This window comes from Plutella xylostella, chromosome 22, assembly GCF_932276165.1.
Source record: "Plutella xylostella chromosome 22, ilPluXylo3.1, whole genome shotgun sequence".
In the NCBI taxonomy this organism is placed as follows: Eukaryota; Metazoa; Arthropoda; class Insecta; order Lepidoptera; family Plutellidae; genus Plutella; species Plutella xylostella.
Genome location: NC_064002.1, coordinates 4,420,814 through 4,438,732, shown reverse-complemented (window position 1 = coordinate 4,438,732; position 17,919 = coordinate 4,420,814). Strand labels below are relative to the sequence as shown.

The window sequence follows — 17,919 nt, the reverse complement described above, 5'->3', positions numbered from 1 at the left end:
ATTATTTAATTCTTTATTGCACAAATTCATGCTTTATGCACGATATTCGTTTAATGGTATAAATTTCATTACTTTCAATAGTGTGCATCTGAAAGATTCCCACACCCAACACCAACCAATCCCAATCCCACATCTATTAAGTTTTGTTGTCGTGATTGCGAACGGCAATGCACGTCTGCTTACACCAGGAATGGATTAGTGCAAAACGTACGTGATTACGTTATTTTAATTCTAAATTAAAGTAGTTAAATTAAAGTAAATTAACATCATAGAGTACCTAACAGCTTATGCTTTATTGCTCCAGCAAATATCTATCTCAAAACCGCTCTACGACAAAATACATTTTTACTTTTAACACCAACCTCCCTTCAGTATTCAATTAGGAACGGCGATTAAATTTTTACGCATCTATTAAATTTTTTAACTTTTCCGCGTAAACTGCGAGTTGGCCCGATACTTTCGGTATTTTACTAAACATTAAAAGTATAACATTTTCGGATAGGCTTTCAGTTTCACGACTTTGTATTTTAATGGATGGAGTATGTCATGAATTTAAAATTGTTTTATGAAAGCTATTACGTTTTAACGGGAGCGGACTGCGCTTGTACTGTGGATTTACCTTTGTTTTACGTTTTTCGTTGAAAAAACGATATTCGTCAATTTTAGCAGCAGAAGCGACCGATAAGTATATTGGAAAATGGCGACCCGTCGACTCACTCTCACGACTCAACTTGGCGCCACAAACAAGTTTCACACGTAGACGATGATAGAGTGCGAATGTTGCCAGTATTTTACGTTACCAAATCTGATTAGTGCTCGACAGCCGTAACCTGTGTCAGCGCGCCGAAGCACACACATAAATCCACATCTAACGGTCCTACTCCCCCCTTTAGGGAATAAGTGTGGGGTAATTGCGCACACTCGTGAGCTCGCGTCGTCGCGAGACCATTAACTATTAAATTCGTTGCATATTAAACTACAGCTACAAAGCAATGTAATCTAGAACCTACCTGAGCATTGCGTTTTCGTTTCGGTAGCAATCCCTTGTTAGGAAGTGAAAAATGCCGGTAGGTCCGTAATGAGATTATAGCGATTCGTTTGCCGCCGTCTTCCGTGGCGCGGTTACGCTTAAACTGATAAAGTATATTGAAGTTTCCCCGAGGAAAGGATCCGGCTATGTTCGTTTATTTTAAAAAAAGTTCATGAGACTATATAGGTATACTGTTTAAAATATAAATAAAAGTAATAATATTTATTTGCTTGAAAATAGGCAGGTGAATAATGATGTTAGTTAGAATAGATGTCTGCTATATTCTCAATAACGAAAATGCTTTAGGATAGGAATGACGAAGACAATGGTCGCCCGTTTTAATGACAGTAAATATTATAATAGTTCGAACGGTACAACGTCTGGTAGCGTGACAATATAAAATACGCAGCCGATGCTTGTTCATTTTTGGCCAGAAGAAAGTACAAAGCCATCCTAAAACACGTTACAAAGTCCCCCAAAAACAAACAAGCATTCTCGCGAAAATAAGGCCACTGACACGGCTTCGTATCTCAGGTGCCTCGCAACTTCTTAAAAGGTAAGTCCGTGTTTCGTATCTGAAACTGCTCTCTTTGTCCGTCCACTGAGCATGCCCTTCGCCTCGCCGAGAGTCCCGAACCGCTCTTGACACGGTTCATTTTTACCTTTCCTTTAAAATCAGAACTGGGGCGCGCTTCAATGAACCGTGTATTGGCGCTCTTCATTATAAATTAACCGCGCCATTATATATTTACACGCACTGACACGTGCGACGAGGCGACCTCCCAGTGAGTGATTGAGCATTCCCAACCAGATATAGACATTTATAAGGTCAGGATAACGCTCAAGCGGCGCAAATATTGAACGAATCAAATCACAACTTCTTTCTAAATCCAGAAATGCTTTTCCCATCGGGTGCTTGCACCGCGGCCGTGGCAATGCACTTTCGCTGACCCCTCGCGTCCTCCTACTGTAACCATCTCGTTTACTCTCCCGACTTTCTCGTATCTCCATCCCTTTCATGCGCCCGCGCTTCCCAAGTACCTCGGTAATAACATTCTACGATGCGGTACGCCGGCGGCGTGGAACGGGTTCTGTCGATGACTTCCACCATCACTAGTACTCGAGACAATGCTCCATGTTGATAAATTTATGTTTGAATCGCTTTGCTTTAAATTGGCTGGCATTCCTGCAGGCTCGCTGGAGCACTAATTGTGATATGTAGCCCAAGACGCAGAAGAGTAGTTTTGCGCAAATTTCGTGTTAATATACAAGATAGATGAAATGTATTGTATGTGTTGCAAATCTACAACTTTCTAATGTCTCTCTTACGATCCATTAATAAACGTCGTAAGTTTAGTGTATTTCAGTGATTCGCTGAACTTGCACAACTAAGAGACAGTTAACGACGAAATATAAGTCATAACTATGTGGAATGATACTCATAACTAAGACAGAAGTCGTAACTCATCTATATGAGTACCTACTTGAAAACGTTATAACAACAAAGTTATAACGGAATCAAACAATGCATTCCATCTATGCAGCTCCGTATTCTGAGCCACAAGAATGTATGAGCGGTGGAAGACTTGCTCGCACGTCTTTGTTCACGCCCTATTTCTCGCTGTATCTTTGTAAGTTCCGCACGAATGATCACTCTACATTTGATATACTTTTAAACTCTCTTCCATCTAACACTGGAATCACATCAGAGCGCTTCATAATCCCAAACACCGCATACACGAACATGCAAATGATTGAAGCACGTTTGATGATACGTGGGTTTAAACACAGTGAATTCCGACCCGTATATCTACCGATTACGTGAGAATTTGCAAGTAATGATCCCGTACTAATAGTTAGAAAGCTACAAGCTTAGCGCGCAATCAGGGGATAAGGATGTTTATCAATAATTTAGAGAGATATTTGTTAGAATTTCCTTCCAGGGAACGTCGTCCCGAGCCTGCTAGTGTAGATTGCTGCGGTCCGTAAAGGTGTAAGGCGCTGCGTCGGTGACGCAAGTTTGAGACCTGTGCGTATGAATTTGGGTGCATATTCGGATGTCAATAGAATGTAATTTCGAATAAATGTGTGGGGGTGTATTCCATCGCACAATGAGTAATTTAAAAATTCAAAAACTCGTCGAGGCTCGGCTTACGAGAGCGCAGGGGAGCGCCGATGGTACAAGTGCTCGCCACCAATTGAGACGGTTATCTGTATGTGCCGGGTAGTGCACAATGCCAGGCCGTGTTTTTACATTTTTGTAGTACACAATGTTTTGGCTACAGGATATTTCGGAATTGTTCGGGCGTTCGCAAGCACCAGCGTGCTCTACCAAGCCGCAACTCTGACTACCTCCTTGTCTTTTTTCGGGACCCAACCCTCTCAAGGTCATCGACCCGTACAAAGAACTTTCGAGTCCTACTAAAAGGGTCATTAGAATTAGGTGAATTACTCATCTTGAGATACGATAATAAACTAAGGCTGAGATATATTTATTTAAAGTAGGTAAGTAATAATATTTATGATGTACTAGCTGTTGCCCGCGAGCTTCGCTTCGCCTTAAAATTATTTTGTCGTGGACGACTCCCGAACTACCTACCCAATAACAGGCCATGGTGGTATTAAATTAGATGAAAATTGACAAATAAGTACGAAGATACTTGACTAAAAATGATTTTCATGACTTCATTGAGCAAAGACTTGTATAGCAATGGCAGAATAGTAATTTATAAATGTTTAATTTCAAGCATCTAACTTATGCAGTTTTGGTTTTTTTCATACTACTTTTTTTTCACTTTAACTCCCATTTTTCAAAACAAAACCATAACTTTACTAAGGTGTGCAGACATGTTAGATTGAAAACAGCTAGGTATCTTGCAATATCCTATTGTAACTAAGCTTTACGGCTGTTTTAACAGCATGCAGATTTCATCACGCACGTGGGATAGCACGCCATTTTCCCGCATCTCATGTGCATATTCCACGCGTTACAATGAATACTTGTATGAACGCGTGCGGGGAAATCCCGCAAACTCCGGTTTTTGTGGGAAAATACGGTACCTAAGCTACGTCCCTTCCAAATTTCAAGTGCCTACGCTACGTTTAGCCTGTGCGTTGATATCGTGTGCGTGTCAGTCATGGGAATTCCGTATAGAAAATCTCTGCACATTTTTCCTAAAAAACACGTACGTAATAAGTTTCATGGTTTTATCTTCAAAAATGACGCATAAGAACTATTAAGAACCAAATGACAATGAATGAAACCTCGTATTGAAAAGTACAGTCGTTTATGGGTTGTTTTCGAGGATATAAGGTCCAAAATCTGCAAAACTTACTGCAAATACATACAAACTATAAGTACATTAGCTAAAATCAAACCATACCGCGATCTATATCCGATCCGACAACGCCATCTAGGAGCGGACATAGCTACTATATAAATTAAACTTCTAAAACTCAACACCCATAAAACTTTCAACCCCTATATTACACCCCCACACTGGTTTTTTTTAAAAATGCTAATTATTATTTTTTTTGTGATTATGTAGTGCCTAAATACAAAATATAATGTTTTTATCTTCAAAAATGACGAACTTCATACAAAATATGAACCCCTATTTTATCCACTCACAGATCGAAGTTTCAAAAACGCTAGAACAAAATGTTTAATAATTGCTCATCAAGTGCTTAAATATAAAGTTTATTTAAAAAAAGATCTACCCCGGCCGGGAATCGAACCCGGGACCTTCGGCATAGCAGTCAGGGTCACTAACCACTACGCCAGTCAGCCGTAGTATTTTTATCTTTTAAAATTAAGTATTCGCATACAACTTTTAACCCCCCCTTTTAACCCCTTACAACCTCCGTTTCGCAATAAAAAGTAGCCTATGTTCTTTCTCAGGGTCTAGACCATATGTATACCAAATTTCATTCAAATCCGTTCAGTAGTTTTGGCGTGAAAGAGTAACAGACAGACAGACAGTTCCGGATATATCCAACAGATGGCACTAAAAGCGCAATACAGAGAGCTTGTATGGAACGGAGGCCAATTAATATGAAGATCCTACATCGCGGTATTAAAATTTTTCAGTTGTCTGAATTAAATACAAAACCTAATATGTTAAATCTATTCTATAGTAGGAGAATCAGACAGTGACTTTCGCATTTATAATATTAGTTAGGATTAAAGTAGGTGTATGTAGTACATTTACCCTATTTCTGTCTCTTTTTGTCCAACCCACAAAAAATGTCTGCCAGATCACTGTTAACAATAAGAACGTCTTTTGTACCCTAATTAACTTTTTTATGTAAAATTGTTATTTATTTCTTGGAGTAAAAAATAAATCTATGTAAACAAAAACTCTATCTATGTATTGTATATGTCTGTGAGACTTGCATGAGACCATAATAGACGTTAGACGACCGAATGGCGTAGTGGTTAGTGACCTGACTACTGAGCCGATGGTCCCGGGTTCGATTCCCGGCTGGGGCAGATATTTGTTTAAAGACAGATATTTGTACCTCGGGTCTTGGGTGTTGATATTTATATTTAGTATCTATATATCTATGTATTTGTGTAGATATATCAGCTGTCCGACACCCATAACACAGGTTCTGCCTAGCTTGGGGTCGGATGGCCGTGTGTGAGATGTCCCCACATATTTATTTATTTATTTTATTTATAATATAGATGTAGTGTTTGTTGGAATGATCACGTTTCAAAGTTATGAAGACGTATTTGGTATCGGGTACCAACAACTGAGGCCGTTTAACAAAAGAGTACACGTTGGATGCTATCTGTTCCGTTTCAGAAAGGATTCCTGAATCAAATATCAATTAGGAAGGAAGGGTATCTATCGCCGACGGCGGCCTACGCTAATTGGCAAACATTGCATCGCTCCGGATACCGGCGAGTCAAACTTTTGTAGCGCGATACTCGAGCGAAAAATGAAATTCTTCGGGCTAATATTTTCCACATGTAATCGGAATACCGGAATCGAAATACTCTGTGCTCGTTAAAATTTTGAATACCGGAACAGGTATTCGATTGCGATTTAATTATTCACTCGTCAATCACATGTACATTTTGCGGAGTCGGTTACAATGGGAAAGAAATAAATTTATATAATATTTGATAACTCGTTAAACATACATAAATTTTGGTTTTGTTCAGTGAGCTGACGTGAATGTTGTGAAATAGGCTGACACATGAAAAAGCGGCAGTATTTTGAGGGTAGTTCGAAGATTATAGCTAAAGTCTGTTTTTTAATCTCAGATACTAACTGACAGATTCTGAACGGTTCATCAACAGTCTATTGTCCCGCCAATAGAACTATTCGTTACATAATCGCGGTACTGTTGATGAACCGTAAAAAAACTGTCAATTTAGTATCTGAGATTAAAAAACTAACTTTAGCAGCTTAGTCGAACTACAAAGTAAGAGAGAACGTCAAAGTTATGGAGCTAACTAAACTGGAGTCAGCCCGAGTCGATCCTCCAATCTCTTCCGCTAAAGAATCGACCAAAAAGCTGACAGACCGTCGCGCGCGGATCTGCATTATTCTTTCGCAATTTATCTTTGAGGTTTAAGCTTCGGATTATAAGATTTATATTCAAATCTGAATGGAAATAAAATATCATCCTAGAGGTAGCTCTTATATTTAAAGAAAAATACTTTACAAGTTAGCTAAAGCTTAATGAAATGTATGTAGAATTACTTGTCAACAAATACGATCAAAGTATAATACGTATTTCTTCTAAGTATACCTCTAATATGTGATTTGGCCTAAATTACATAACTCTGGCGAAAAGTGGGTGCAGCAATGTACCTCTGCCTACCCCGCAAGGGAGTACATTAGTACAAGGCGTGAGTGCGTGTGTGTGTGTGTGTACATAACTAATTCAAATTATCGCTATGCCCAGGCTCACGCTTTCCTACTAATTTTACAGTAAGTAAGTTAAATCTTGAAAATAAATACAGTAATTAGTAATTATCAACTCGAGTTACGGACGAAAGTCATGAGAAGGTTTCTAGCTGGGAAATTCCAGTTGTGAAATTCCTTTATTACTTTCGCTCGTAATTCAATGAGGGTAAAGATTAAAATGGACCGTCTCCTAACATTCCCACTTTGGCATTCAAACTTTTAAGTTTAGGAAATAAAATGAACCTTAAAACAATTGGGTTACACTTCAATTTAGTGGAACAAATTCATAGCGTCCGTATTACGGGCCGTTGGAAAACGGACTTAACGGCGTGTGTTCTAAAGATGATGTTTGAGTATTAGTTTGAGTCGATTTTTCACCGACGACTGGAGCGAGAACACGTTAAAGTGTGGCTGAGTAAAAACTGGGCCATAATTAGTCTGGAACCGAACCGTGAACAGTTGCGGGCTGGAATGGATGCGCCGGCCTTCGCCGGTCTGTGGGACGCACAGCGGAAACGAAAAACTTTCAAATTTATATCCTTTGCATTTGATTTTTAAAAAAAAAAACAACCTACTACCTACGCCTGCAGCCATGCTATCGCTACTCTAACACAACGCAATATAGTCGCAGTTAAGGCGGCATAAATCGCAATCGTGGAAACGAAAAAACTTTAAAATGTATACCCTATGCATTTGTTTTTTTTAAAAACCTAGCCTCTACCTACACCCACAGCCATGCTACCGCTACTCCTACTGCTACGTGATAAAGTCGCAGTTAAGGCGGCACATATTGCATTCGTGAAACTGGAGTGCCCCCTCACATCTGCAAGTTCCGCGCAAACAGAACGACTTTTCGCTTTGATACTTCTTTGAGTGTCCGAAGTCGTACTGATTAGCCGGCCTTTTTATTGCTCCTTTTGCATTTTTCTGCGAACGCGAGGCTTATTAAAGGTATAAAGCTAGGAATGGATAACGGTAATTAATTAATATCTAATTATAATAATTAATATGTAATTATCATAGTAAAAAGTAGTGTTCAACTCACCGTTTCGGACGCAATGCAGCGACCGTTGTTGCAGTCTAGTAGTGAAGTCGGACTCACCTGGGAACAAACGTGAATGTTTAGAATACATAGCTACTATTTATGAAATTTTATCATACATATTTTATAGGTGATGTAGGTCTGACAGGTGTACTTTTTATTTATTTATTCATATTTTGGCAACAAAGAGTCATGTTAAAAATTTTACATACAGGTTTTATAGACCTGTGCAGACAATATAGTTTAGTATCGGAGAAATAGCCGGTTACCAGCTTGAACCCAGCCCGTATATTCAATACAAAACATATATACCACAAAATTAACTTTTCCTATTGCACAACCTATAATTTTTTCCACAACGCCCAAGGTTAACTGGAAAATAATGCTTTTTTAGCGTTAAGTTTGCCTATGTACAACTTTTATTATGTGCAATAAAGGATATCATTATTAGAATTCTTTTATTATCTGTTAGAATGGATTTCACAAACTTTACAGGCCAAAACACCATAATATAATCTTTAAAATAAGTTAATACGAGTACGGTGAACACCTTGGTCTTGTCGTCCATCTTGGTAATCCTAATTGGAGCCTGGTTATACCCGAAAAAGCTCTTTCAGGGTCTGTTATTATTTGAACACTAAGCTAACAAATCACCCTCTTAATTTACCTTTTGGGGGTTTTCTTTATTAATCCATCTGCCTTGTTCCGTTTAGGGTTCGCGGTGACAGTTATTTTAAGGGGTTCTGTATGGTAGTTTTAACCAAAATAAAGATAGATATTAATTAAGTAGCAACACGAATTTGCATTCCTATACCTATAATATCTTCTTTATTTCATATATTGCTTCATAGTGTGATATTATGTAATGTAACTGAAGATGGATACTCAAATTCTATTTAGAATGGAATAGAACACAACACTACTGAACGCAGTGAACGCCCCAGTACCAGCCAGTGTTTAAAGACGGAGACGGAACACAGAGATCCGTCTTAGATCGTGCTGAGTCAACAATATGCATCTATCTGCCATAAGGTTAATGAACGGATGCGGTCCCAACAGACTGCCCTCTTGATACAGACTTCGATGTTTGATGGCCTCGTGTTTGTACTGAATTGAAGTGTATGAGGATCGTATTTGTGTTGGAGCGTGTGTGATAGATGGCCCAAGTTTTCTGCCAAGGCCTTGATATTTCATAAAGAAATTAGGTGTGATTGGATGTTTTAGGTTAGGAGACCATCAGTTGAATCAGGGGTCTATAAAAACAAAAAGTTGGTCATATTCCTATGGTCAACTATTTACTGGAGACCTTTGTAAAAAATACGGCTTGACTGATTTCGTTTGCCAAAATTCTCAAGTAAGTTTTAGTCATAAAGATAAAGACATTTATTTGTTGTTCCTGTTTGTAACTATATCATTAATATTCAGCTACCCATGTTTAGTAACTGCACACTGGCACTTGCAGTCATAATATAGACGAGATAGTGACATCCTTTTATTTTTAATGATAAAGCTATATTTATATACCTACTCAAAACGCAATTGAAAATATTCAAACACAAACATACCGTCCGGAATCCGGACCACATGACCCGGGCGTAATTTTAGTGGCGGCAGGAGGGTAACTCTATACTGACGAAAAACTATCAAACGAGAGCTGTCGTGCAATCGGCACGTTTAATACGACGAGATAGATTCGTGGCTCGCGCAGCAGCGTTCTGAAACTTAGTTTTTCGCCTTAGAGAGTGACCCCCCGGTCTCATAGGGGAGGCGAGCTGTGGCCGCAATCTCTACTAACTCCATTATAAGAGCGAATTGCTAAACGGCCCCATTGTTGACCGACCATGGACTCGCAAGATAGTTAGACATGCAAATACCGAAGGCAAGTCATGAGGATTGAAAACTGATTAAGATTGGACCGTGGCCTTTGTTTTGGTTATTGGTGGGGTTAGGTTATGTTGTGGGTTTTAATGGTCAATATTTTATTGTACCTAGTTGTTCCGGATTTAATAGAGTTTAATAAACTGTATTAAATATATGTGATTATTTTTAATCGTTTTAAAAATGTTGTAAGTAATTCATATATTTTCAGTTTTTTTTAGATGTTATGTTATCTTAGTACCTACATAAATAGGTACAAACCTAAATATCTAAGCATGTACTATAATTTAATGTAAAATTTACCAATATCAACCACGACAGCGTCGCTATAGAAACAAAAGTTGTTAAGTACAATTTTCATTAATACGAGACCACGAGCCCGAAGTTTGCCGCAATAACTTTATTCGTAGTCATGTCTGGCTCCAAACTCGAGTGCATCATAACTAATTGTATGAGCTTTTTCGTGTTTCGAGAGCGATGAAGTGAATCCAGCGGACTGCCATCTTATCTGGAGCTCAGTGTTTATGAAAATTTGCACTTGCAATGTTCTGCACTCAACTCCACATGGTCGAAGTTGGTAGTAACAGCATTTTATGGGTGTTTTGTGATACCGTTTTACAGCGATCGGGTTTGAGCCACATGCGCTTCTTTATTTACTAGCTTCTCCAGTTTAACTTTATAAGTTCGAAAGGAGCCTTCCCGTATGCCTAAAGCTGCGTACAGACCGGCCAAACGAACCCCAACGAACGGGTTTCGTTGACCTTCGTTGCTGTAATCTGCCCTGTATTATGTATGATAAATATCCATCGTTGGGCGTTCGTTGGGCCGGTCTGTACGCAGCTTTATCAATTTAACATTCATCATTCATCAGAAAAAAATAATTATATTTAGGTACGTATACGATGGATAAAAGCGTCTGAATTTGACTTTGTACTTTATATACGTACGTCCGGCGCACTCTGGGCAGTCAGCGAATGACGCTATTCTGACCACGGGGACCAAATCTGGACGTGCGCTAGTGTTTGCCACTGACACGCTAAGAAAATAATAATAATTTAGAGATACCCTTAAAACGAAGAACACGATGTTGTCATTATTTTCCGAAGATCCAGAAAAAACATTACATTAAATACCTAGCTTTTAAAAACATTTTCCGCACACCGTAACGCGAGACATGCGATAGGAATATTTTGTCGAAACTCGTTATTTCTGTCGGCGTATTCCATGTTGCGTTCATTAGTCGCCGTCGACTTACGTCTGCTGTTCGAAAACTTGATAACTTTAAACAATACCCGGGGAAGATGTGATGTCAGAACTTGCCAACTAGCAGGAAGGTAGGGAAGTTGCTCCCTATTACTACAAGGCCAATGAACTAGTATTAGGATGTGTTAGTTCATCGGGGATGGTTTGGCAGGTTCTACATGTTGATGCAAAGGAGATGGGCAGCCGATGCGTTTTTGATAAGTATTATTTGGTTTTCTTATTCCGTTTTATCTTTATCTGTGGAGGGGTTTAAATGTACTTATTTATTTATTTCAAACATAAAATTATAGAGATAATAATAAATAAATAAAAATAAATAAAAAAGCCTTTATTTCTACTACTTATAAATTTAAAGGTGCACATGCATAGAATATTATAATGTACTTAAAATTAATTAAGTAAAACATTTTCACAAATCACATGAGTTTTTAAAATAATGTACATACTAATTAATTCACGTAAAAAATTTTGCATGCATAATTCATAATATAAATAAAATAAATAAATCATTACTGGATTGATTTCATTAAACATTAATTAGTGGATTGATTTCATTCAAAATAATTACATTTTTAATTTATTATTATAATAATTCTACAACATTTGTAATTAAATGAAATCAAATTTAAATATTAACGTTCATAATATTAATAAAATTCTAAATAAAAACATAACTAAATAATTGGTTGATTTCATATAAATAGATTAATTTTTAATTTATTATAATTATAATTATGTTAAATTTTATTTAAAAACATTCTTGTGTAGTAGTCGCCTCCACGGCGTAGGCCTCCCCCAATGATCTCCACAAGCTTCTGTCTCTAGCTTTAGTCATCCAGTTCGGTCCACATGTTTGTAGGAAAATGTCTGCCCACCTCTTTCTTTGGCGTCCTTTACTTCTTTTTCCTTCTCGTGGTATCCATTCCGTGACACGTTTTGTCCATCTGGAGTTTTCCATTCGGCAGATATGTCCTGCCCATTTCCATTTCAGTTTCTTAATTCTACTTAGTATGTCGCAGATCTTTGTTTTTCTTCTTATATCAATATTCTTTATTCTGTCTTGTAGTTTGATATTCAGCATACTTCTTTCCATTTTTCTTTGACATATTGCCAGTCTATTCTCGTCTTCTTTCCTTAAGGACCAGGTCTGACATCCATACAATAAACTTGGCATAATAGCAGTTTCGTATAATTTCTTTTTTATTTTAATGTTTATCTGTTTGTTTTTCATGATTTCTTTGAAACTCCAGTACTTACTCCATGCAATGGCTATGCGTCTCTTAATTTCATTTTCAGTTTGGTTTTTGAAAGATACCCGCTGCCCCAGGTAGATGTATTCATCCACGAACTCTATATTTCTGCCTTCCACTATAACATCTTCTCTACTGCCATTAGTTATTATTTTGGTTTTAGTCGGGTTTAGAGACAGACCTACCTTTTTACTATTTATTGCCAAATCGTTCAGCATCTGTTGGATGTCTTGTAGATTTTCCGAGAAAACGACAATGTCATCTGCAAAGCGTAGGTGACTCAAGTATTCGCCATCAATTTTTAGTCCTCTTTTATCCCATTTCAAGTTGCGAAAAATAGACTCCAATACCGCTGAGAATATTTTTGGTGATATAGGGTCACCTTGACGAACTCCTTTCCTAATTGGGAACTCTCTACCTTCTCTTTCTAGTTTAACTTTTGCTGAATTATTGCTGTATATGTTATAAAGTATAGCTATGTATCTTTCTTCAACACCTTGTTGCCTTAGAGATTGCCAGATTTCCCTATAGTTCAATGAGTCAAAGGCTTTAGTGAAATCGATGAAACACATGTATAGAGTTCTATTATATTCATTTGTTTTCTCTATTATTTGTGATACAACATGAATGTGATCCATTGTGGAGAAACTTTTGCGGAAACCGGCTTGCTCGCGCGGCTGGTTTTCGTCCAAAATTTTCGTCACTCTATTCAGTAGTATTTTTGAGAATATTTTATATATGTTTGACATGAGGCTTATAGGCCGATACTTGTCCAAGTCACTTCGATCGCCTGTTTTGTGGATCAGTATAATTGTAGATTTTGACCACTGCTTAGGTGTTTTTCCCGATTGAAGGATGTTATTAAACAATAATTGAAGTGGACCTTGTAATGTTTCTGACAAAGATTTCAGCAGTTCGTTAGTAACGTGGTCTTCCCCCGGTGCTTTGTCGTTTTTTTGTGAGTTTATTGCATATTCGATTTCAGCTTTTAGTATAAATCCGGGTAGGGTAGAGTCACAAGGCGAATATATAGGTAGTTCTGATGAGTCATTTGATGTGTAGAGGTTTTCGTAGAAGTTGGTGGCCTCGTTTATTATATCCGGTCTTTTGTAGAGCTTTTTACCTTTTTTATTTTTCACATTTGCTGTCCATTCACTCTTACATCTTAGCTCTTTAAATGCTTTTTTTATGGCTCCAGTTTTCTCTATATATGTTTCGAATAATCTTTGTCTCTCATTCTTTTGGTGTTTTGATATGTGTCTGTTTATTTCCTTACTAATTGTTGTAATTTGCTGCCTAATTTCCTTAGATCCCTTTTCTTGGTATAATTTTTTCCTGTCGTTTAGAAGTTGTAGAGTGTAGGTGTTAAGTGGTTGCTTCTCTTTATATCTCTGTTTTGGAATTTGCTCTATCAGTTCTTTCATCACTAATTCAAAGTTTTCGTATTGTTCCTGTATGTCTTGCGATTTGGTGACGGACTCTATAAATTTTTCTTCCCAATATTTGCTACTTGTTCCAGTCAACTTTGGTAGGTCTCTTGACATGGTATTTGTTTTCTTGATAAAGTTTCTGTTTCTTTTTTCATTTAGCTTTAATTTACACCTTATCATTCGGTGATCTGTTGCAAAATTCAAATTGTGTATAATATTAAAATGGTGTGTGCGTTTTGGGTGGTTAGTTAGTATGTAGTCAATTTCATTTTTGTATAATCCATCTGGCGATTTCCATGTCCATTTCTGATGCGGTTTGATTTTGAACATGCTATTTATAAAAAATAAATTCTTTTCAAGTGCAAACTCTACCAGCCTTTGACCATGTTTGCTTCGTTGCCCGTGAGAGTAGTTACCAAAAATTGATTGTTCCCCTTGTTGCTTCTCACCAATTTGTGCGTTGAAATCTCCCATTAAAATTAGATTTTTTGTATGAATAGAGTCCAACACAGTATCCAAAGTGTGATAGAAAATTTCCATATCATCCATGCTATAGCTTTCAGTGGGTACATAGACTTGAACAATCGTCCATATCTCTTTATCAGATATTCGAATTTCGATTGCAGCTATTCTGTCTGAGTAAGATTTGAAGCTGATTATAGAGTTTTTAAGTGACTTTTTTATAAGGAATCCAACGCCATTTTTTCCCTTCGTTCCAGTTGTGTGATAGAGAATAAAATTATCGAATTCTTCAATTTTTTCGTTTTCTCTCCTTGTTTCACATAGGCCAATGATGTCCCATTTTATTTCGCTTATGGCATGGTTTAGTTCTAATAATCTTCTATCTTTTAATAATGTCCGAACATTTAAACTTGCAATATAGAGATAATTATCATTTTTGTTTTCTTCTTTACTTTTTCCAGAGTAATTTGTTTTAGGGGGGTTTTGGTCGTCCTCCTCCACGGTGACCAGCCGGCTTGGAGGAGTTGGAGGGACTATAGTTATACGTTTTTTTGATGTACATCATCTTTGTTGCATTGTTGTGTTTGATTCGGAGGTTTTGTAGATCTTGAATTAGTTATGTATGATGTAATATTATTTGTTTTATTTTTCTTGGGTATTTGTTTTATATTTTTGTCTTGATTTGGGGTTTTTTGACTTTTAGACTCAGGTGACTCTGATAGATTCCTTTTTTGAGTTCTTATCTCTTGATTTTCGTTTCCTGTTGTCTTTCTTTGGTCTCTCTTGCTCAATGTAATTATCTTATCATATCGAATGACAACGTTTTTGCCAGAGTCTCGCTGTTTTTTAAATTCTTCCTGTATTTGTCGTCGCTTTTCTAGGGCTTCCTTTGTGAGATCTTCTTTAATATATATAGTTGAATTTTCAAGCATTTTTTTCTTCTTTAATATCTCTATTTTCCGCCCCATAGTTGTTATCGTAACGATGACAGGCCTCACTTTCTCCCCTTTCTTGCCTAATCTTCTTACCAGCTCTACTTCGCTTTGCTGACAATCAATCTTCATAATGTTATTTAAAATATTTAATATTGCATTTAATAAATCATAGTAGTTGCTCTCTGATTCTTTCATGCCAAAAAACAAAAGATTTTTCCTTTTAAGTTGTTTTTCTAAGCGTTCAATAGTTTCCTGCTGTTTATCAATTCGGCTCTCCAAGTTTGCTGTTTTTTGTTGTATTGTGGTAAATTTTTGATCTATGTGACTGTTTATTTCCTTTTTAATATTTTCTTCCATGTTACGCATGTCACTTTTTTGGGTCGCCAGATCGTTTTGGATTTGTTTAAGCGTATTTAAAATTTCTTCCATGTTTCTGATATAAGCGCCCTCTTCTGTTTGCTTTGGGTAATAATGCAGAGATAAGTTAGATATGCTTCGCAATAAAGGAAGAAGTTCTGCTACTCCCTTCTAGATGGCGGTAGTTTCGGTTTATCGATTTTATTGGTAAATATATTTTTCTCTGGAGTGGTGCGTGTGCTATATCGTTCTGCTACTGTTGCCTAGATGGCGTTGTTTCAGATATCGCTCGATGATTGTGCACAATCGATTTTTACGATCTTTTGAGGTTATAAATTAGGAGAATAGCGAAATATTGTGGATTGTTACAGTGTATCACTCTTCCTGGGGTAGTTACCTGCAAGACTTTCCTTTGGAGGGGTATCCATGCTTTTATTTCACTTTTATAAACTGGTAACTGGATTTGACCGTTACACTTTTTTCCACTTGTTTTCTTGATAATTTCGCCACTTCTTGCCTTGATAACAATTATTCGCTTTCTATATCACTTTATCTATGCAAATAATCACTTTTATCCGGATTCAGTTTATTTTTTGAATTATTATAATTAAAATAATACAGAGTCGATGTCAACAAGAGCTCAGTAGCGCCCTCATATCAGAGATAATACATTACATCAATTTTCAACTACGTTTTCAAAGCTTAAGCGTTTTTGAAGAGCGTTTTAAAATAAGTACATAATTATGTGGATGTAAAATATATCTTAAGGGTAGAACAAAAAGATAAAGAGGATAAAGAAGAGAAGAAACAGCCAACTAGGTATACCCATAAGTACATAGGTAGTAATAGTAAATCAATACAAAACCAGATGTTTATTAATACTTGGTCCTCGAATCACGACAGAGCCAATTTAAATCCAACACAAACAGCTTCCGTTCTTCCATTCCGTTCAAGAGTTAGTTCACCAGAATCTCAAAGTCTAAATTCCTGAGGTAAATAAATAGCGAAAGGAGATCTTTCAAAAAGGGAACGAAAATACTCGATCAAAAGTGAAGACGGAGTCATTCCGCGGAGATCAATCGCGACCGAGAGCCCTCCACGAGATATTAGCCAGGAATTCACTTCGGAATGTACCAATTAGGTACTGTGACTACGACTCTATTCTCATATAAACGTTCTTAACCAAAACATTCCTTGAGAAAACTTGCAGCAGCTCCTTTGATCGCGAATAGTTCGGGAGCTCGTCAATTTCCGTCTCAATTGGCATTGTTTTCTCAAGATGGCCTTTACTTTGCGCTTCCTAAACGAACGTACGCGGGGCCAAAGAAATCGTCTCGAATAAAATGTATATACATCCGTATATCTAAACATACTGTTATGCGACTTATTTGAAAAGCAACCGGTAAAAGTCTTCTGTAAAAATGAAAGAAGGCATTTCTAAATTGCAGTATTACCTACTTAATATTTCGAAGGTAAGCCTAAGACTTAAACTCATATTTTCCCTGTGGATAATGTGAAACATTTTTAAATTGAGCCATAAAGCGAGGCCTTGCCGGCAACCTGCGAAGCCAGGAGCAAATTTAATAAAGAAAGTGTATATCGTAAATAAAATTTTAAAAGCACTGCTGTCTCATAATAGTTTCTTGGCCCATCCCATAGCTATGAAATTCAGATTTTTATGGCAATACCAATTAATACTAATAAAGAAGAACTTGTCTTCTAAATTTTAGTGCATTAAACTGAATATTTTGAACATATTGTTTTATTATTATTATTATTATTAAATTCTTTATTGCACATAAATTAATTTTGTACATAGGCGAACTTAATGCTAAAAGCATTCTCTTCCAGTTAACCTTGGGCGTTGTGGAGAAAGTGATAGGTAGTGCGAATTATGAGCACTAACAATAATTAAAATTAATATCTTATCGATGTCCAACTGTAGCTAAAAATGATTCCATATCTACTTGAAGTATAGTTCAAAGCGCTTATAACTCGGTGGGATTACACGCAATGGCATTTTAAGTAAACAGTGGGAACTATAAATGGCTAAACGGTAAGGAAGCGGCTCGAAATAGACCCGGCACCAACTTACAGCATGCGTTAGCCATTACACTATTGTGAACACGTGCGTCCCTTCTACACCGGAATTTCAGGAATAATAACTCTAGAAACAAACAAATAAATAAGTACATTGTGAAACCAAGTAATGGTTGGGTTGTCTATCGTTTTAATCCCCGACTTCGATCCGTTATTCACCTCCGGGACTTTTCCGTAATGAAAATGACAGAACAACAAGTTCCGAAAAAAGCGGAGTTTCAACTAAAAGTTCTCGGGAAAAGACCCAA

The 17,919-nt window shown here is 37.1% G+C and overlaps 1 protein-coding gene across 6 annotated transcripts in view; it reads right to left on the bottom strand.

Moving 5' to 3' along the window:
* LOC105394091 (polypyrimidine tract-binding protein 1) overlaps nt 1-17,919 on the bottom strand; it is a 331,428-nt gene that overhangs the window by 116,915 nt on the left and 196,594 nt on the right. For 3 of the 6 annotated variants that reach the window (XM_038105572.2, XM_038105578.2, XM_038105580.2), the window contains one exon: nt 8,000-8,056. The exons of the other annotated variants lie outside the window; for them this stretch is intronic. In XM_038105572.2, the coding sequence (XP_037961500.2) occupies nt 8,000-8,056 (57 nt within the window). The remainder of the gene's footprint in view (nt 1-7,999; nt 8,057-17,919) is intronic. 6 annotated transcript variants of the gene reach the window in all.